General features: G+C 45.5%; 2 protein-coding genes across 2 annotated transcripts; both read right to left on the bottom strand.

Annotated features, from left to right (window-relative positions):
• Nucleotides 1-6280: 6280 nt before the first annotated feature.
• On the bottom strand, nt 6281-7222 carry LOC310663094 (olfactory receptor 10S1-like; the record flags this gene model as incomplete). The annotated part of the gene is made up of 1 exon (XM_083410722.1): nt 6281-7222. The coding sequence occupies one exon, from the start codon at nt 7220-7222 to the stop codon at nt 6281-6283; it is 942 nt and encodes a 313-aa protein (XP_083266848.1).
• A 5519-nt stretch (nt 7223-12741) lies between these two features.
• LOC310662626 (olfactory receptor 10G6-like) lies at nt 12742-13680 on the bottom strand (the record flags this gene model as incomplete). The annotated part of the gene is made up of 1 exon (XM_083409571.1): nt 12742-13680. The coding sequence occupies one exon, from the start codon at nt 13678-13680 to the stop codon at nt 12742-12744; it is 939 nt and encodes a 312-aa protein (XP_083265697.1).
• Nucleotides 13681-21844: the final 8164 nt, after the last annotated feature.

Raw genomic sequence — 21844 nt, 5'->3', positions numbered from 1 at the left:
TGCTGGGATGCCACTTTCATACTAGTTCTTATACAAAAAGTGAAGGGTTAGATATAGGGTTAGTATAGGGTTAGATATGGGAAATCCATACAGTGGTATCTTGGGTTACAGATGCTTCAGGTTACAGATGCTGCTAACCCAGAAATAGTACCTCGGGTTAAGAACTTCGCTTCAGGATGAGAACAGAAATCGTGCTCCAGCGGCGCGGTGGCAATGGGAGGCCCCATTGGCTAAAGTGGTGCTTCAGGTTAAGAACAGTTTCAGGTTAAGAATGGACCTCCAGAACGAATTAAGTTCTTAACCAGAGGTACCACTGTATATATAATATAATATATGGTATGCATAGTGCTGAAATTGTACGGGAACTAACATGTAATATGTATTTATTAATTAATTAATTAAATGGAAAATAGCACACTCTGTTACTCTTCCACCAAATGTGCAGAGCAAAGTCTGTTTTTCTTGGCTTGCCAGTCAGAAGGTCAGCGGTTCGAATCCCCGCAACGAGGGGTGAGCTCCCATTGCTCTGTCCCAGCTCCTGCCAACCTTGCAGTTCAAAAGCATGCCGGTGCAAGTAGATAAATAGGTACCACTGCTGCAGGAAGGTAAACGGCGTTTCCGTGCACTCTGGCTTCTGTCACGGTGTCCCATTGTGCCAGAAGCGTCTTAGTCCTGCTGGCCACATGACCGGGAAAGCTGTCTGTGGACAAACGCCGGCTACCTCAGCCTGAAAGAAAGATGAACACTGCAACCCCATAGTCGCCTTGGACTGGACTTAACCGTCCAGGGGTCCTTTACCGTTACTCAAGGGTCTGCAGTACCGTCTCCCTTTTTTCTAGATGAAAAGCACTGGTTGGAAGTGTGGCACTTAATATAACAACTTCATAGTGAGTAACAGCATCTTTTTTTCTAGAAGAAAATGCTAATGTCCCTTGTGGGCAGGAGCATCAACTCCAGGGGTCCTCAGGGGCCCAGGCATCCATAATTTTTATCCTGTGGGTGCCTGTCCTCCCCCCGCATCCCTCTGCCAGTGGCCACCCACTGACCCCGCTGCTTGTGGGTTGGGGAACTCTTGACTTCTCTACAGTTGGAATCAATGCAATCTGCAGCGCTAGAAGTCAATGAGACCAGTAGGTCGCAGCAGAGAACCAAAATAAAAACCAGCGAAAAGCTGCTATAGCATTTGATCTCAGACCAGAGATTGGAAGAATCTATGAGCTTCACTTTCTCTCCGTTTCTCATTTTTCCAGTCTTTCCACATTTGCCTGTGTGAATTATTCCGATTTCTTTTCATTTTTTAAAGTCTTCATGAAAAACTTGTCAGCATTTTAGTGCATTTCTGTGTGCGATTTTGCCCAAGATACACATTTTTGCAAGCTGTTTCTTCTAACATAATTATACATACGTTAAATGTATTGTATGCACACGTTCCCCAAATGTGTGCTTTCACTATTATTAACATAGTTATATAACAGATTTTACCTTCTTTGTAGTAGATTTGGTGTGCTGCTTATTTGATGTCAAGGACTGAGGCTGCAATCCTCTACTCGCTGGGAATAAGTCCCTACTCACTGGGAATAAATAACAATGCAGCCCTATACATAACTACTCAGACGTAAAGCTTATTGGGTTCAATAAGCTTTACGTCTGAGTAGTTATGTATAGGACTACATTTTTATTTATTTTATTTATTTATTTATTTATTTATTTATTTATTTATTTGCTTATTTACTTTCCTGGTTTATTTATTAAAAAGTCTTCCATGCAGCGTTTCAGGTTGATAGAACTTTCTAAGGTGCCTTACAATAAAAGGAACACGAAGAAGTAACACAAAAACTACTTTACTAGCTACTCAATGAAAATTGGGAAATCATCTAAAACTTCTTAAATACAAAATGAATGCAAATTTATTCTTTTATTTCCCCTCCATTTAAGCTGTGTGTGTGTGTGTGTACATAGGAAGAAATGTTGGAGGGTATGGTAGGATGTGTTAGGATATTTCCATTCCACCTTAAAAGGGAGCAGGATGTTTGTGTCACAGCCTGCGTATTTCCTGTTTCACAGGATGTTTCTGTTGTGTCTTTGCTTTCGCTCTCTTGGTGCCGGAACACTGAAGCAGGCAGTCATGTTTTTCTTTGTTCTGATCAACGCAGAAATAAACTTGTAAATAATGCTCTCCTGAGTGCATCTTTCACTGTGCATTATCTGCTGATAGAGCGTGCATCAGTTCTGGAATGTGGCAAGCTATTTCTGGAGCTCATGTCGCTAATTGCTGATACTGCGTGTCTGCGGGAGATCGATGGACGTCCGGAGACGATGTGGAGTCATGATGGACTTTGTCTCCCTGGCAGTATCCCAACAGGATGTCCCTATTTTCTTCAGATAAATGTTGTAGGGTATGGAATAGGTAAAGGTAAAGGGACCCCTGACCATTAGGTCCAGTTGCAGATGACTCTGGGGTTGTGGCGCTCATCTCGTTTTATTGGCCGAGGGAGCCAGCGTACAGTTTCTGGGTCATGTGGCCAGCATAACTAAGCCGCTTCTGGCGAACCAGAGCAGCGCACGGAAACGCCGTTTACCTTCCTGCCGGAGTGGTACCAGGGTATGGAATAGGATGTCCCTATTTCCATTGGAGAAATGTTGGAGGTTATGATAATTTATTACATAAATTTTACATTGCAGAAATGTTGGTACCATTACAGATGGGATCCGTTCTAGAGGCCCGTCTGTAATGTGAAATTCCCGCAACTCAAAGTGCAGTGTCTGTGCAGGCGCAAAGTGCAATTTGGCGCTTCTGAGCATGTGTGAGCAGCGAAACCCAGAAGTAACCCGTTCCGGTATTTCTGAGTTGCCACGGGACGTAACGCGAAAAGATGCAACATGAAACAGATGCAACACGAGGTATGACTGTATTACGTAAAACAGGACATTGCCTGCAAGTCCTGCAATATAATTTATATCATTATGAGGTCTGGGGGTGGTAGGCTGCATGCCTGAGCCCCCTTTTTATTCCTGGATCCAGCATGGAGACAATTCCTGGAATAGCCAGGCTAGCTTCCTGGTGAAGTAATAGCCCCCAAGTACGGGTCACCAAGGGACGCGGGTGGCGCTGTGGGTTAAACCACTGAGCCTAGGACTTGCTGATCAGAAGGTCAGTGGTTCGAATCCCCACGATGGGGTGAGCTCCTGTTGCACGGTCCCTGCTCCTGCCAACCTAGCAGTTCAAAGTGCAAGTAGATAAATAGGTACCGCTCCAGTGGGAAGGTAAACGGCGTTTCCGTGCGCTGATCTGGTTCGCCAGAAGCGGCTTAGTCATGCTGGCCACATGACCTGGAAGCTGTACGCCGGCTCCCTTGGCCAATAGCGAGATGAGCAATGCAACCCCAGAGTCTGCCACGACTGGACCTAATGGTCAGGGGTCCCTTTACCTTTACCTTTATGGGTCACCAAGATAAAAAAAAAAGGAGTGGCTCTGCCTGACAGAAAATGGGTGAGCATAGGTGTAGGGTGCCTGGAGCTCTCACGGCTCCAGCCTCCACAACATTTGCCATGAAGGGGCCGGGCACCCACAATTTTTTGTGCCAGGGCTGCATGGGGGCATGCAGATCCAACATCAGCATGCCTGCCAGTGCATGCACATGACATCAGCGCACCCGCTGAAATCAGGCATGCACACCAGCGGGCAGGTCAACGTCAGATGTTCGTGCACAACCCTGGCACAAAAACGACATATACAGCATGTAAGCAAAACTGCAATCGACCTACACACAAGTTTTAGAAACAGCAGATCAGCAATTGTGACCAAAATAATAATAATGGAGCAACTTGTTGCTAAACACTTTAATTCTGAGAACTGTAGCCTGTCGGACTTATCAATAATTGCTATAGAGATGCCAACAAAGAGGGAGAACATCTGGATTAACATGCTAGACATATTAACACTACAGGGCTTCAACCTGGAGGATAGTATCAGCATTTCTTCAGCTCAGTGGATTGAAGGACTTCTGAGCTTTCCGTTCCGTGCATAGTATTTTGGAAACAGCATCATTTGTATTGGAGCAACTCAGAGAGAGAGAGAGACTACAATATTTATTTTCTGTGATCCAGTTATGGCTCAAAGCTAATGTTTACTAAGTATTCAAGTGCCTGACATTAGGAACATTGATAAAGAAGATTTATTTGACAACCATCCAATTTCAACTTGTATGTCTGCAGTTGCTAAGGGAAAGTGTTTCCATGTTAACTTCTGATCCTCCACGGAGCTCATTAGAGGCATCCACAGGGATTTCCCAGCTCTGAACTTTGCTGAATCCTTAATTGTCTCATTTGGTGCTAATGGCTTTTGGGTCATGCAATCCCCCCTGTCTAATTAAACAGCGCCTGTAATTAGAGCCCTCCCCGGTGTCTAGTTAGGCAAGGCCTTGGGAGCGGCACCAGTGTTTGAAAGCTTAAGGAGAGAATTCAATGCCCCGTGCAATTTATGGCACAGCCGAAATGGAGGCGAGCCAAATTCAAATCAAACAGTTTGAACTCCTGCCGTTCCCTCCAGGCCAATTACAGTGTTAACAGGTAACAATAGGTATATTCGAGCGGCAGCTGTGTGGTTCCTGTGCTTCGCGCACTCTTTGCAAGCAAGCAGTGGGTTTAATGTTCCAATTACACCAATCGGGGAGGTCACACGATTGACTTCATTAGCAAGGCAACCGCACGGAATTCCTTCCCCCTGTGGGTTTTGCTCTCCAATGAAATGAGCAAATGCTAAGCAGATGCTGAGGACAGGGGAAAGGGTATCGTGTAACATTTCCGAAGCAAATGGACCAGTGAGGCATGCTGGGGAATGAAAAACAAATGCCTTTGCTTCTCTTGGAAGTGCTGTTGGCTCAGTAGCTCAGTGGTAGGGCCTCTGCCTTGTATGCAGGAGATCACAGGTTCGATCCCCTGTGGGAAGGGCTGGGAGAGGTCCCCCCCTGAAACTCTGGAAAGTCTCTGCCAGAGAAGATACTGAGCGAGGTGAATCAGTGGTCTGACTCAGTGTACGGCAGCATCATGTGTTCCCTGTTGGTAGGAGAAAATAGCAGAGGCCAACCAGAGTATATTGAGAAGCAAGGTGGCTAGTAACCCTGATCTTTATTCGAAGAACTCTTGCAACAGGGTCCCCACTCACCCCACGCAGGAGGGAAGAGAACCCTGAACAATGGTGCGCAAGCCCTTATATAGACTTTTGAAATTGCTCACCCTATAGCCCAAAACCACCATCCCCCAAAAACATCATACATACATCACAGAATGAGGTAGTCTACAGCAGAAATCCTGCCTGCCAGGATACCTGATAATGGTCACTGATTTAATTACCTGGGCAGTCTGGCCATTCTTTTGTGATGGTTAATACGTGCCCTCTGTCTTTGAGCTCTTTGCTCTCCTACTTTTAAGGCTCACCGGGTTCTGGGAGAGGGGGGTAGGAAGGCTTTCCAATGACACCGTGCCCGTCAGCTGTTGCCTCGCATCCTCCTCCTCCTCTCCCATTATCTCCCAACTTTTTCCCTCATCTGCCTCTGAGCTGTGACCTCCGGGTTGCAAATCTAAACTGTCTTCCTCTTCCACCTTCCTGGAAGGGTCAGGCTGAGGAGGTGGTCTCTGCCATTCCCCCTCTGCCCAGTCCCTGACACATTCACACCATGCATTTAAAGCACCATGATACCACTTACACCAGTCATGCCTTCCCCCAAAAAATTCTGGGAGCTGTAGTTTGTTAAGGGTGCTAACCCCTGTTCCTCTCACAAAAGCTACAGTTCCCAGGATTCCCTAGGAAGACAGGGTGTTGTAAAAACTATTGCAACAACTGTAGTTTGGTGAGGGGAATAGGAATAAACTGCTGTGTGATTGCAGCCTTAACCTTGAGCACTTAACTGACTTCAAATTAGGCAATTGTGGACACACACATCTCAGGAATCTCACTGTGATGTTTCAGATTTGGCTTTTGCTTCAGATCCTAGCAACACCTATAAAGAGAAGGCATACCACAGCTAAGAGTAAGAGTAAGAACATTCAAATCACTCACTACTATATTGTATGAAAGTTGGACCGCTCGGGTTCTGTTGCTCTACGTGTTTTTGCTTCTGGTCATGCCACCACTGGTATGTGTCCCTAAGAGGTTTTCACAGATGGGATTGTGGCCCTCATGTTGAAAATGGTTCCCCAACCCCTCTTCTATCCCAGTCCAATAAATCTGCTCCTAAATTTGTGCAGAGTTTATCCACCCTGTGGAATCTGACTGCCCAAACTATCGTTCCTGAGAAGCGATATGTCTCTTGAATGATTTCCTCAATGCCCTTTTCACTTCCTTGTTCCGCAATGTGTATATGAACGGGTTCAGCATAGGAGTGATGATGGTGTAGAAAACAGCCAGAGTCCCATAGGTGGAGGCACTTGAAGATGGACGCAAGTATATAAAGACTGGAGGTCCATAGTAGAGCAGCACCACTGTAAGGTGAGCACTGCAAGTGGAGAAGGCCCGGCACCTTCCTTCCATTGTTTGGATTTTCAAAATGGCAGATGTGATGTAGGCATAGGAGATACATATGAGCACAAAGCAGCCGGCAGCCACAGCACCAATGTTGGCCAGTATGACGGCATGGTTCACAGCTGTGTCGGCACAGGCTAGCTTGAGCACTGGTGGTATGTCACAAAAGAAGTAGTCCACTTGGTTGGGACCACAGTAGGGCAGACGGAATGTCAGGCTGGTATGGATAGCAGCGTGAAAGGAACCAGTGAGCCAGGTCCCAGCTGTGAGACCAGAGCAGACCCTCCTGTTCATGAGTGTACTGTAGTTCAGCGGGCGGCAGATGGCAAGGTAGCGGTCATAAGCCATGACAGTGTAAAGGAAGCACTCGGTGCTTGCCAAGAAGTGGAAGGTATAGAGCTGGACAATGCAGCCTCCAAAGGAAATGGTTCTGTAGCTGGACCTTAGGAAGCCCATCAAGACTTTGGGCACTGTGACAGAGGAGAGACAGGTGTCTAGGAATGAGAGGTGGCAGAGGAAGAAGTACATGGGGAGACTGTGGAGCTGGGGTTCGAGCAAGATGGTGATCAGGATGAGGAGGTTCCCCATCACAGTCAGCATGTAGATGACCAAGAAGATGAAGAAGAAGAGAAGGGGGAGTTCGGCTGTGTTTGGCAGCACCCCCAGGACAAAGACCGTCACAGTTTGGTTGGCAGTGTCCATCTGAAAGTACAGGAGGCAAGGAACAAAGTGAATAATCTGAACCGAAGGGCAAGACAAGATCAAAGGATAACCAAAGGATGTGCGAACATGCATGTTGCAACATGCAGTTCAGTGGCTCACCACAAGGGGAAGTTACATATACAGTGGTACCTCGGTAAGTCTCTGAAACTTACTACAGTGGTACCTCTGGTTAAGTACTTAATTCGTTCCGGAGGTCCGTACTTAACCTGAAACCATTCTTAACCTGAAGCACCACTTTAGGTAATGGGGCCTCCCGCTGCTGCTGCGCCGCTGGAACCCGATTTCTGTTCTTATCCTGAAGCAAAGTTCTAAACCTGAAGCACTATTTCTGGCTTAGTGGAGTGTGTAACCTGAAGCGTATGTAACCTGAAGCGTATGTAACCCGAGGTACCACTGTATACACAAAGGTTGGCAGTATGAGCCCCGCAGCTCCTAACAGGAAGAAAAGTAATTTAAGCTTTCAAATGATGATAGAAAATATTAATTGTCAGGCTCGTTTCATTTTCTCTGTCTCTGTCTCTGTTTCTTTATCCATTCCTTCTCCCTCTCCCTCTCCCTCCTTTTTCTCTTTTAACTGCCATGGGTATTTATTGCTTACCCTGATGACTAGGTTCCACCTTCAGTGTTGGAGGAAGGATGCTTCTGAATTCCACTTGCTTGGAAACACAAGTGCTGCTGCATGGAGGTCCTTGTTTACAACTTCTTCTAGGCATCTAATAACTTGGCCACCATCATATCAGGATGCAGGACTGGAATTTGGCATTTGGCTGTTTTTACAAAAACAACGAATCCTCAAACTCAAAAATTAAAATAAGATGTCACATTTTCTTGATGGATATTAAAGTGTTGAGGTTTAAAAGTGAACTTCCTGAATTTCCAGGAATTTCCCTAGATTTCATCAGTGTTTATAATGTTGTAAAAATAAAAGTCAATTTTAGAAGAATTAAATTCTCTGAAGTTTTGGAGGGGGACACTTTCTTCCCTTTGTCACAGCTGCTTTTTACAGATCTCTGTCTGCAAGCTTCCAGCATATTTTCCGGACAAGCATACAATGGGAACAAGCATTGCTTTCTACTGATCTAGCTTGCTGCTAGTCTGGATTTGTTTCATTTTTGAAAATCATTTTAAAACATAAGAACATCCAAAGGCCTATCTGGTCCAGCATTCTGTTCTTACAGTCAACTGGAGGCCTATGAGACCTGAGTGCAGCAGCACTCTTCTCTCCTGTAGCTTCCAGCGACTGAAATTCAGAAAGAGATGTTCTAGCAAAACCTGCTCCCCAATGCTGTTTAAGGAATGAACCACCCAGAAGGATATGTGCATATCTTAATAGAAGCATAACTTCTGCATTCAGTTATTCTCACCTCCTGTAAACCTGCAGTGTGATGATGAATATAGACATTGTTTTCAGTGTGGCACAGTTCTTGAGTGTCCACCAGTCTATATACTTGCACAGTCCAAACCACAGCCTTCTAGGGGAAGGATACACTCCATGGGGACCTGAGAGGGCCTTGGGTGATGCCCAGGGAGTATCAGGGATGGTCCCACCATTACGGGGGCAATCTCGTCGCTCTCTTCCTTTAGCCCAATGCGACATTGTGCCGCTGATATCGGCAAGGGCATAACCAGCTAGGACAAATATAACAGTTTCCTCTGGGTATTCTAGCAGGATCACTTCATTAATTCCCCCCGTTGAGAGACAGAAGCTTCCTTTTCCTAGCAAACACAGGGGGAGGGAGAACTTTTACATAGCAAAAGCTACATTCCCTCTAGGTTTACAGGGGCCATACTCCAGTTGTGGGTGGGGCCAGAGGCAAAAGTAGACACAGCCATGGATGTGAGTTTTACCTTTGTACAATAAGTTAATTTCTACACATGCTTGTATGCCTCTCTATATAGACTCTCCTCCCTGGAAGAGAGGGGAGTGGTTGTGGGCGGGAGCCCGAGCACCGCCCCTAGCAGGGGGTGTCCGCCCATTGCCTCCCCTCATTCACCTGGCTGGCGCCACACCCACCGGCGGGCACCCAACCAGGTGCCGCTGAGGGGGCGTGTTCTGCAGACTATATCCTGCAGCGCCAGCCCTCCCTTCGGCCTCATTCTTCCTCATTCCGTCAAGAGTCACCCACCCTCCACTCCCTCAGAGCTCAGGGTTTCAATTTTTCTTTTGGCCTTGCTATGGAACTTAGGTTGGTCGCCCTGGTTGGTCGGGGGGCCTGGTAGGAATTTTTCCACTTGGCATTAGGCCATTTCATTTTTTCGTCTACCTCGTAGCAACCGTCACAACTTTTGTGGTATTGGTGGGTAGGTTAGGCATTGGATTAATGTGCTGTGGTGTGTTGAAGGGCTAGGTGTGGCAATCGCCTATGCCTTCAATTTTGGGTATTCCGTTAAAGGAATCTGGCGGTCGTGTATTCTGTTCGATGCCTGCTTGGCGGGAGGCCATGGCACGACCCTCGGTGACATCAGGGGGGAGCCTATAGTTGGATTAGCATCAACAGGCTCCACCTACTGGTGATTCAACCCCCTCTGTTGTGGACATCCAATGCCTAAGCCAATACCTTTTCACTGCTGTAACCAATAAAGTTGTGGCCTTTTCTTGCCCATAAACCTTATATCATGTGTCATTGTGTATTCATTCCCATTTCGCGGGGGTCGGGCCCTCGAACCACAACCTATTAGGCTGTCTGACGTTATGATTTTTTATTATGTTTTAATCATTGATGCTCTGTGATGTGTTTTTGGGACGCAGGTGGCACTGTGGTCTAAACCACAGAGCCTAGGACTTGCCGATCAGAAGGTCGGCGGTTTGAATCCCAGCGACAGGGTGAGCTCCCGTTGCTCGGTCCCTGCTGCTGCCAACCTAGCAGTTCGAAAGCACGTCAAAGTGCAAGTAGATAAATAGGTACCGCTCCAGCGGGAAGGTAAATGGCGTTTCCGTGCGCTGCTCTGGTTTGCCAGAAGTGGCTTAGTCATGCTGGCCACATGACCCGGAAGCTGTACACCGGCTGCCCCAGCCAATAAAGCAAGATGAACGACACAACCCCGGAGTTGGTCACGACTGGACCTAATGATCAGGGGTCCCTTTGCCTTTACCTTTTAATGTGTTTTTAATGTGGTACACTGCCCTGGGATCTTCTGATAAAGGCTGAAATATAAATTGTAAGCATCATCATCATCATCATCATGCTTAAGCCATGAAGACACAACGATAGACTCCAACTTTGGTGACTTTAGATTAGAGAAATCCATGGAGGATAAGGTTATCAGTGGTCACAAACCCTGATGGCTATGTTTTATCTCCACTGTATGAGCCTTAATTCCAGCTGCTGGAAAGTACAGGAGGGGAAATTGCTGTTTCACTCAGTCCCTCCTTGAAAACTTCCCATGGGCATCTGGGTGGCCACTGTGAGATCAGTATGCTGGGCTAGATGAAACTCTGCCTGAACCAGCAGGGCTCTCATTGTATTCTCCATTCAGGCAAGCAAGGAGCATTATCAGAGCTCCCTGTCACATTCCAGCCAGGCAAGAGTATGAAGTAGGGCTGATCAGGGGTGTGGCTTGGGAAAGGGTGTGTGGCCTAGACACATGGGCAGAGGAGGGAGAGAGGACACCCACCTGTCCTGTTCCAGAACTGAATTAACTGCAACACGATTGGTCAGTTCATGGAAGCCGCACCTATCACTCAGTCAGGTTGCCAGTTGCACTGCTAGAATGCGCTATTACATCACCCAAGTGACCCCAGTGAGCATCTCAGTTTCAAATATTCTGATTATTTCTACTTTTAGTAGAAATTTTATTTACTTGAAATTTAATTTTATTTACTTGATTTAAGGGGACAGAGGATTGCATTTGGTCCTGGGTCCTGAGGTTCCCACCCCTACTATAACATTTACCAGGGGGTAAGTCCTGTACTCCTCTACCACCACCTCCACACACCCCTTCATTTGTCCTGCTTTGCACATTGAGTTTTTTGCCTAGCGGGAATGTGTCATCAGACTCTTATAGTGCCATCTTGCTTCTCTGGACGGATAAAGAAGCGTGTGTGTGTACACAAAGCTTACTGTAAGGTAAAGGTAAAGGTACCCCTGCCCGTATGGGCCAGTCTTGACAGACTCTAGGGTTGAGCGCTCATCTCACTCTATAGGCCGGGAGCCAGTGCTGTCCGCAGACACTTCCGGGTCACGTGGCCAGCGTGACAAGCTGCATCTGGCGAGCCAGTGCAGCACACGGAAACACCGTTTACCTTCCCGCTAGTAAGCGGTCCCTATTTATCTACTTGCACCGGGGATGCTTTCGAACTGCTAGGTTGGCAGGCGCTGGGACCGAACGACGGGAGCGCACCCTGCCGTGGGGATTCAAACCGCCGACCTTTCGATCGGCAAGTCCTAGGCGCTGAGGCTTTTACCCACAGTGCCACCCGCGTCCCTACAAGCTTACTGTATAAGACTAAAATTTACGTACGTTGCTCCGCTGACACTGGCCAGTCGCCCAAAGGAGTTGCAGCCAGGTTGGGGGAAGGGGTGATGAAGAAGCCAAAGCAAATTGGTTCAGCCTGCTTGAGGATTTTATATCTTCCTCCCACCCCAAGTTAAGAGCATGGATAGCCTTTGTGTTGTTGCAGCTGTACTGCTTGAGCAGGTGAGAACTTGGTGAGAAAATTTTGTTGAGTTCTGCCATAGGAGGTGCTTATTCCCATCAGAAGCGTGAATCTTGGAAGGCCGTCCCCCTGCCATGCAGCCCCTTTCCACTTGGCCTGGGAGCACAGCACCCTGACTGACTTCAGCTACAGAACCTGAGGCTGCTAGATGGACTCTTGGGCTGGGGTATTGTTTATGGGTTTTGTTGGGGAGGTTGTTGCTGTTATCGTTATACCCCCAAAAATCTTTACTTTAGATCTCATTATGTGGAAATTGTTTAATTTGGTTGTGTATTTTGGGACTAGTTTTGTTATGTCAGAACTGTGTGGGGTTTTTCCTAGTTGTAAGCTGCCTTGAGCATGGTTTCAACTATGGAAAGGTGGCGTACAAAGAAAATTACATATATACATACATGACTTTATATGTATGCCACCTTTGTCCAGTTAAAACCATGCCCAAGGCAACTTACAATTTTTTTAAAAAATGCATAACTACAACATAACAAAAGTATTCATAAACATTTTAAAAATACCCAACCAAATAGAACAATTTGCATATAAATCACAACAAGATCTAGAATAAAGGTACAGAAAAACCAACATCACCCTCACAACAAACCCCAGCCCCATAGGTATGGGGAAGTTGATTCATCTCACATTCCCTTTCTTCAATGCCCACCTTTAAGAAAACTGATTAGCTAGAAACATTCTTTAGATCACCCAAGATTCTTGTTCACCACAGACACCATTGGAAAATGAACACATTTCTATTATGCGCCAACATAGTATAAGATAGCATTCCCCATACTGTCTGAGTGAACACAGCTAATGGCCAATGAAATCCTATTAGCTGCCCAGGTAATCATTCAATTGGTGAGGACATCTTCCTGCTCCACAGCTTTCTTAATGCACACTTCATCTCCTTGTTCCTCAATGTATAAATGACAGGATTCAGGAGGGGGGTTACAGTGGTGTAGAACACAGCCACCACTCCGTCCAGTGGGTCTTCAGACCCTGGTCTCAGATAGATGAACACTAGGGGAACATAGTAAGTTATGACAACTGTGATGTGAGCAGCGCAAGTGGAGAATGCTCGGCGGCGTCCCTCAGCACTACGGATCCTCAGGATTGCAGAGATGATGTACACGTAGGATGTGAGGATGAGGAAGAAGCAGGTCATGGCCAAGAAGCCAATGTCTACAAAGGTCACCATCTCGTTGAGTGCCGTGTCAGCACAGGCCAGCTTAAGCACAGCTGGGATGTCACAGAAGATATAGCCCACTTGGTCCCCGTGGCCATAGGGCAAGTGGAAGGTGAGAGTGGTCTGTATCATAGAGTGCAAGGAGCCCCCAAACCAGGTCCCAAAGGAGAGGCAGAGGCAAGCTTTATGGTTCATAATAGTGCCATAACGGAGCGGCTTGCAGATGGCCAGGAAGCGGTCATAGGCCATGACGGTATAAAGGAAACATTCAGTGCAGCCCAGGAAGTGGAAGAAGAAGAGTTGGGTCACGCAACCACCAAAGGAGATGACCCCACCACCTTCAAGAAACCCAGCGACCACCTTGGGTACCACCACTGAGGAGACAGTCATATCCAAGAAGGACAAGTGGCAAAGGAACCAATACATAGGTTTGTGCAGCCGGGGCTCAAATGCCACTGCCAAGAGGATCATGAGGTTTCCTATGAAGGTGAGCAGGTAGATGAGCAAGAAGAAGAGGAACAATGGGACTCGTAATGCACGGGGATAAGGAAACCCGACAATGATGAAATGGTACTGTCCCGTTTGGTTTTCACACTCCATGTAACTTAATGTTCACCTTAGCGTTGTTAATGATTAGACTGCAAGATCCAAACAAGGGAGAGAAGGGGTTGGCATGCCACATCAACTGCTCAATTCTGGATAAAATTACTTGCAACCACTTAGGTTATTTCTAGGAGATAAAATGAAAGTACAGATAAAATTAACATTGCGGGTGGGTGGCAGATTCCAAACCGTACCCTCAATTTTCACATGGAATATCAAACATCTAGACCATTAGTTATATGAATTTCATACTAGGTGTTCAAGTTTTTAGTTGGACTGCTATGCTCAGAGATTAATTTTGCTGAAAAGCATAGTAAAGGTAAAGGGACCTCTGACCAGTAGGTCCAGTCACGGACGACTCTGGGGTTACGGCGCTCATCTCGCTTTACTGGCCGAGGGAGCCAGCATACAGCTTCCAGGTCATGTGGCCAGCATGACTAAGCCGCTTCCGGCGAACCAGAGCAGCACACGGAAATGCTGTTTACCTTCCCACCGGAGCAGTTTCTATTTATCTACTTGCACTTTGACATGCTTTCAAACTGCTAGGTTGGCAGGAGCTGGGACCGAGCAACGGGAGCTCACCCCTCATTGCAGGGATTTGAACTGCTTACCTCCCGATCGGCAAGCCCTAGGCTCTGTGGTTTAGACCACAGCACCACCCGCATCCCCCACAGTGCCACCTGCATTCATAGTACTGATCACCAAATAGATCATAGTACTGATCGCCAAATAAAGTTCTTTGAGCTGTAAGAGTAGGTTGTTTTGCTTTGTTTTTTGTAAGGATTTCATTTTTCACTAGCAGGTTTTTGTATTACAGCTTTGTACAGCAGCCAAAACACAAGTTAATTTTTTGTAACTCCGATTTCAGAAGACCTTGGCTACAACTGAAAGCAGAAGTTGTCTCTGAAACTTACTACAGTGGTACCTCTGGTTAAGTACTTAATTCGTTCCGGAGGTCCGTTCTTAACCTGAAACTGTTCTTAACCTGAAGCACCACTTTAACTAATGGAGCCTCCTGCTGCCGCCGTAGCACGATTTCTGTTCTCATCCTGAAGCAAAGTTCTTAACCCAAGGTACTATTTCTGGGTTAGCGGAGTCTGTAACCTGAAGCGTATGTAACCCGAGGTACCACTGTATCATCTCTGTTTACTCACTCCAGCTATTCTCCAGGAATTACATAAAACAGGTCTCATTTTCAATCCCAGGCATCTCTGGGTAGGTCTGGGAGAGACCTCCTGCCTAAAACCCTGGAGAGCCACCCAGGTCTGACACAGAATATAACAGCTCTGTATGATCCTAAGAAACAAAAATGGCACTGGCTTGCCATACAAATTGGCTTGGCACACCAATCTTACAAGCAATCTTCAGTCCGGGAGGCAATTCTCAAACAAGTGTTCTCAGATCCAGAATTTGCAAAACAATTTGAATTTGGAATGTGTCCATTTTGGTTCCATTTCTTTCTTGAAGATGAAAGGTGAATTAATATTCACTCAGAAACAGAATATATCCCTTGGTTCAGACCCTGAAATCTTCACCTGCAGAAATAATCTCAGGAAATCAATGGGGGAAATCAATACTGGCCTGAGACTCTGGGGTGCTGATGCAGGAAAGGATGATAGGCTATCTCAGCAGAATGACTTTCCCTAGGTTCTGAAGCTCAGTAGTTCTAGATATTGACTGTGTTCAGAGACAACACCAAATTGTTGTATGGTGTTCCCAGAATGTACACACATCTTCATTTTCTCTCCTCTGGTATGGGCATAAGGAGGAGATAAGATGCTTCAGGTTCTTTCAGGTTCTGATTTAGAGTAACCAATGTTTAGTGTATGGAAGTGAGAGCTGGACCATAAAGAAGGCTGATCGCCGAAGAATTGACGCTTTTGAATTATGGTGCTGGAGGAAACTCTTGAGAGTCCCATGGACTGCAAGAAGATCAAATGCATCCATTCTTAAGGAAATCAGCCCTGAGTGCTCACTGGAAGGACAGATCGTGAAGCTGAGGCTCCAATACTTTGGCCACCTCATGAGAAGAGAAGACTCCCTGGAAAAGACCCTGATGTTGGGAAAGATGGAGGGCACAAGGAGAAGGGGACGACAGAGGATGAGATGGTTAGACAGTGTTCTCGAAGCTACAAACATGAACCTGACCAAACTGCGGGTGGCAGTGGAAGACAGGAGTGCCTGTCGTGCTCTGGTCCATGGGGTCACGAAGAGTCGGACACGACTGAACGACTAAACAACAACAATGTTTAGTGTGCCTTACGTTCCTGTGCCATCCAAACTCCTTAACTGTGGTTAATGATGGTTAGCAAAAACCTAGTTGGTTATTAATTGTTGTTGTTATGTAAATTTAATTACTAAATTATTATTTATTAAATTTGTATCAACCGTGGTTTGTCATTGGCTTGTTTCTATTGATAGATAAGAGTAACTACAGTCTGTCCAGGTTTTAATGGCACAGCAAACTGCGGTTAATCAAAACTTCTCACAGTGGCAAAGGAGAGAAGAGCATGCAGAACTGGAGAAAACTAGCAGGACTGGCCAAAGACATTCAGGATAAACAGCAAATGGCACCTTAAGCAGCTGCTTGAGATGACTGTCCACTCCACCTGATAGCAGGGCTGGTCCTGGTGCTAGATTATGTCTCATAATGCTTAACTATGTTAAACTCATCCCATCACGAAATCTTACCTTTCTGCTTGATGTAATGTCAGATGTTCTGTAGCCTGCAGAAATTGAAGCTCTCACTGAAGTCCTTTTCAGTGTTTCCTTAGTCTTCTTTCTCTGCATTTCAAGACAGTCACCATTCTTAAACATAAAGTCAATGCCAAGGTGAGAAAAGAACTCCAATCCTTTCTCAACTTAGGCTTGTTCACATGTTACACTGAACAGAGGTAGACATGTACAAGTTTCTATGTGAAAGAGTCTACACTTGTTGATCTGTACAATTCTGCTGTTGTGTACACATGTACACACTGTACACTCATTGAACATTATATGTGAATAGCTGTATGAGTGTATAGCTCAACTATTTGGGTATGCAGGTACACAGATTGTACTCTTTTTGACTGCGCCATATGAGCAACCTGTGTATCTCTTTAACCTGAAACCATAGAAGACAAAAATATTCTCCTGTTACAGTAAAATAATCTCTAATCCAAAGTCACTCCAGAATGCATGCTGTGAGCATAACAATAACCCTCCCTTTGTCTTGGGTATTTCACCAATAGTTCTGGGATTCACCTAGTCCTAGATGGTAGCATCATGGCAATTTATGTCATCAGGCTTCATCACCACCAGTTCCCATAACATCAATCTATTTCCCTCAGGATCACCCAAAGCCAACTAGTGGGTGGGGATTTCGTTTGTTTTCAAAATACAGTGGTACCTCTGGTTAAGAACTTAATTCGTTCCGGAGGTCTGTCCTTAACCTGAAACTGTTCTTAACCTGAGGTACCACTTTAGCTAATGGGGCCTCCCGCTACCGCCACCGCGCAATTTCCGTTCCCATCCTGAAGCAAAGTTCTTAACCCTAGGTATTATTTCTGGGTTAGCGGAGTCTGTAACCCAAAGCGTCTGTAACCTGAAGCGTATGTAACCCGAGGCAGTGGCATAGCGTGGGGGGTGCAGGGGGGCCGGCCACACCGGGCGCAACATCTGGGGGTTAGGGTTAGGGGGCGCAAATCCACGGGTTAGGGGGCACAAATTACTTGCCTTGCCCCGGGTGCTGACAACCCATGCTACGCCACTGACCCGAGGTACCACTGTAAATCTATAATGATATCTCATGTTGGCAAACTATAATGAGAGGTATTGAAAAGGAGAAGGTGGTGGTATATTATTACTGTTACATTATATATTGCATTTATGAATCACCTTTTCTCCAACCGAATCCAGGGATTGCATCAATGATTAAAACAAATACAAAAAATGAGGTTCATAAATAACATAAGACTTATTTAAAACACACGGTCAGTTGCATCATTTGGTAGATGTCAGGGATTGGACTCAAGAGGACGAGATGGAGGAGGAATGGTGGAGATCACACACACACACACACACACACACACACACACACATTCTCCTGAAGCTGCAGGAGAAGAGGAATGTAGTCTTGATTTACAGCAGGGGTTTGAGGAAGGTCACAGCTCAGAGACAGACGAACAGAAGAGGGGAGAGACTCCATCAGGCAAGGCCTTCTTCCGCCTGCCTTGCCCCACCCTCCAGTCTCTGTTTCTGAATTTGTATTGTATTATTTTATGTACCGTGGCTTGCCGTTGTTTTATTGGTTGCAGTTTTGAAATTATTTATTGTAATTGTTAAGAGTGGGTTTCTGTTTAATTTTTATATGCTGATATTATTATTCTGTACTATTCTAATTATTGTTGAATGTTACTTTATTTGATGTAGATTGCTTATTTTAAAGCTATGTTTTTGTATTGCATTAGATTGTTATAAGGTGTACATTCTTTGTTTCTTCAGCTTGTAAACCGCCTTGAGTACTGCAAGATAGAAAGGCGGTATACAAATTAAAAGTGATGATGAGGATAAGGATGAGGATGATAAGAATGATGAGTTGGGAAGTGTTAGGATAAGCCACCATAAAGGGAAATGCTGTTGCTAGGAAGGAGGGAGGGAGGGATGAGCTGGAGCGACACCATTGTTAGGGCTTGCTGCACTCTTTTGTCTCTCGCTATTATGAATGAAATAATAAATAAATAAATAAATAAATAAATAAATAAATAAATAGTACCCCGCCTGCCTTGCTGGGTTTCCCCAGCCACTTTGGGTGGCTTCCAACAAAGATTAAAAAGACATTAAAATGTCACACATTAAAAAACTTTCCTAAACAGGGCTGCCTTCAGATGTCTTCTAAATGTCAGATAGTTGTTTAACTCTTTGACATATGATGGGAGGGCATTCTACAGGGCGGGTAGCAGTACCGAGAAGGCCCTCTGCCTGGTTCCTTGTAGCTTTGCTTCTCACAGTGAGGAAACTACCAGAAGGCCCTTGGCGCTGGACCTCAGTGTCCGGGCAGAATGATGGGGGTGGAGACACTCCTTCAGGTATAAAGGGCTGAGGCCGTTTAGGGCTTTAAAGGTCAACACCAACATATAACACCGGTCCTGAAAGACCTACATTGGCTCTTGGTACGTTTCTGAGCACAATTCAATGTAGGTCTTTCAGGACCGGTGTTATATGGTCTCGGTGGCCGCTCCCAATCACCAGTCTAGCTGCCGCATTCTGGATTAGTGGACTCTACCTTGTTATCTCTACCTCTTGCTGTCACAAGGGGGAATAGACTTCCCAAGCCCTGACAGTAGATAACTGGCAGCATTCACTCCACAAACTAATGATGTAATGGATTTGAATTAGGGAAATCCTCAAATAGCTATCAGTTTTACATTCCCACCAGCATATGAGATGAAGTCCAATTCAACAGAATCCTCCTGCGTTGGCGCAAGAGGCCCCCAGGGCAAAAAAGGTTTTCTCCATGACTAGACATGTCTCGCCTACACAGATGGTTTTTCTCCCTCTGTCATAACACTAGAACTCATGGGCATCTAATGAAACTAGACAAAGGACAAAGAAAATACAGTGGTGCCCCGCAAGACGAATGCCTCACAAGATGAAAAACTCGCTAGACGAAAGAGTTTTCCGTTTTTTGAGTCATTCCTCAAGATGAATTTCCCTATGGGCTTGCTTCACAAGACGAAACATCTTGCGAGTTCTTGCGAGTTTGTTTCCTTTTTCTTAAAGCCGCTAAGCCGCTAATAGCCGCTAAGCCGCTAATAGCCGTGCTTCGCAAGACGAAAAAACCGCAAGACGAAGAGACTCGCGGAACTGATTAATTTCGTCTTGTGAGGCACCACTGTACAGTCATTGTTGAGATTTTGGTTTTCTAGCAGCTTTTGGAGTGAACAGTTAGTGGGTTGGCAACAAGCCAAGTTAAACAGAGTATGTGAGAAAGACTGCTTGGAGTTAAGGAAGCCTAGCAACAGGTGGTGATTGGCTGAGTTCTTCCTTATAAGGAAAATGACAAAGCAGTTTTCTTATTGGAGTATTGGAGTGTTGAAGTTTGGAAAGAAGTTTGAATCTTCTGTGTATGGTCTGAATAGTTGAATAGTCTGTACATAAAGCAACTTGTACAAAGCTGTGCTTTACTCTGCTGTATATAAATCTTAAAAAGTAGAGACATCACGTTGCCAACAAAGGTCCGTTTAGTAAAATCTATGGTTTTCCCAGTAGTGATGTATGGAAGTGAGAGCTGGACCATAAAGAAGGCTGATCGCCAAAGAATTGATGCTTTTGAATTATGGTTCTGGAGGAGACTCTTGATAGTCCCATGTTGTTAGGCCTCTCCTCCTCAAGGAGGAGAGGTGTTGTGGGCGGGACGCGATTTCTGCGTCACGCAAGGGGCATTATGCCCCCTGCCCCACTAGCCTGGCTGGCGCACCACGCCCACAGGTAAGTGCCCAACTGGACGGCTTGGAGGGGGAGTGGAGTGCGGTTTAAGACACCGCAATGCCAACCTATCTGCCTCACTTTTCGCCTTCCCGTCGCGATTCACCCACCCACCACTCCCTTAGGGCTTAGGGCTTAGCTTTTCGCTTGACCTTGCTATGGACCTTTGGTTGGTCACCCAGGTTGCCCAGGGGGCCTGGTAGGAATTTTTCCAACTGGCATTAGGCCTTTTGGTTTTTTCGCCTGCCTTGTAGCAATCGTCACAACTTTCTTGGTATTTGGTGGTTAGGCATTGGAATGTGTTGTTGGTGTGTGGAAGGTGTGGCCCCTTCAAATTTGGGTATTCTGTTAAAGGAATCCGGCAGACGTGGATCCTGTCTGATGGCTGTATGGCAGGGGGCCATGGCACGACCCTCAGTGACATCAGGGGAGAGCTTATAGTTGTATTGGCATCAACAGGCTCCACCTTCTGGTGAATAAACCCCCTTCAGGCTCACCCCTCTCCAAGTGGGTGGAGTCAATCTGTCATGGTCTAATGCCTAAGCCAATACCTTCTCACTTGCTGTAATCAATAAAGTTGTGGCCTTTTCTTGCCCATTAACCTTATACACTGTGTCTGTGTGTCTTCATTACACAAAGTGGGGATCAGGTCCTCGAACCACAATCTATCTATCTATCTATCATCTATCTATCTATTTATCTATCTATCTATCTATCTATCTATCTATCTATCATCTATCTGTATAAAAATATATATGACAGTGGTTTACAACATTACCATTGTTATTATTATTTCTGTTTATTAGTTGCTACCCACATAAGGCGGCTCCAAGCAACTTGCAGAATTCGAGAGCATAAAGCATGAAACAAAATAAAAAAAGAATGGTACATTACAATAAAAGTCATACAATAATCCATAAACAGACCCATAAACAGCAGCAAAACTTTCAGCAAGATGATAGGTGGTGAGCAGAGCAGAGCTGGGTTTTTAGCACATATGATACTGTGCCAGGGCCAGCCAAGATACAAGTAGATGTCTTAATGCAGAATTGGATTAATCGGGTTATTTATTTATTATTTATACCACTTAACTGCAATTGTCTCTAAGCAGTGTACAATAAGCCGAACAAATACAACAGAGACAAACTCCATTACAAGCCAGCTATAAAATCACAAATGACCTTAAATTCTTACTGAAATAAAAAGTTACCGCCTAGTCTCCAGATGTTCCATCAGGGAGTGGCCCTGTCTCATCTCAGTTCCACAAAATTGAACCCACCATATTGAATGCATGATGCTTCATGAATATGAGCTGTGCCACCAAATTATGGGAGACAAATGACTGTAACTCCCCTGAAGTCCTCAGTGTTCAAGCAGGGATGATGTGTAGAAAGAGGCAGGTGGAAGATTCAGTTTCAAAAAAAACAAAAAAACAGTGGATGGGTGGGTGGAGAGGATGAAACATCCCACCACCGTTATTCTCACAGCAACCCATGAAGTAGGTCAGGTCAAGAGATTATGACTGAACCAGACAGAAACAGTTTGCTCCCCCTTTCATAGTACTAGATCCAGGGCCATGGAACAAAGCTGAAAGCAAAGAGATTCAAGATGGAAGAAGGGTGTTCATCATCCCATACACTCCATTAGACTGCGAAATTTGCTACCACAGGACATGGTCGGAGCCACCAACAAAGAT

Source organism: Podarcis tiliguerta, assembly GCF_965153285.1.
Source record: "Podarcis tiliguerta genome assembly, chromosome: 13".
Classification (NCBI taxonomy): domain Eukaryota; kingdom Metazoa; phylum Chordata; class Lepidosauria; order Squamata; family Lacertidae; genus Podarcis; species Podarcis tiliguerta.
The sequence above is the reverse complement of the archived record's forward strand: the minus strand, read 5'-3'. Positions and strand labels throughout refer to the sequence as shown.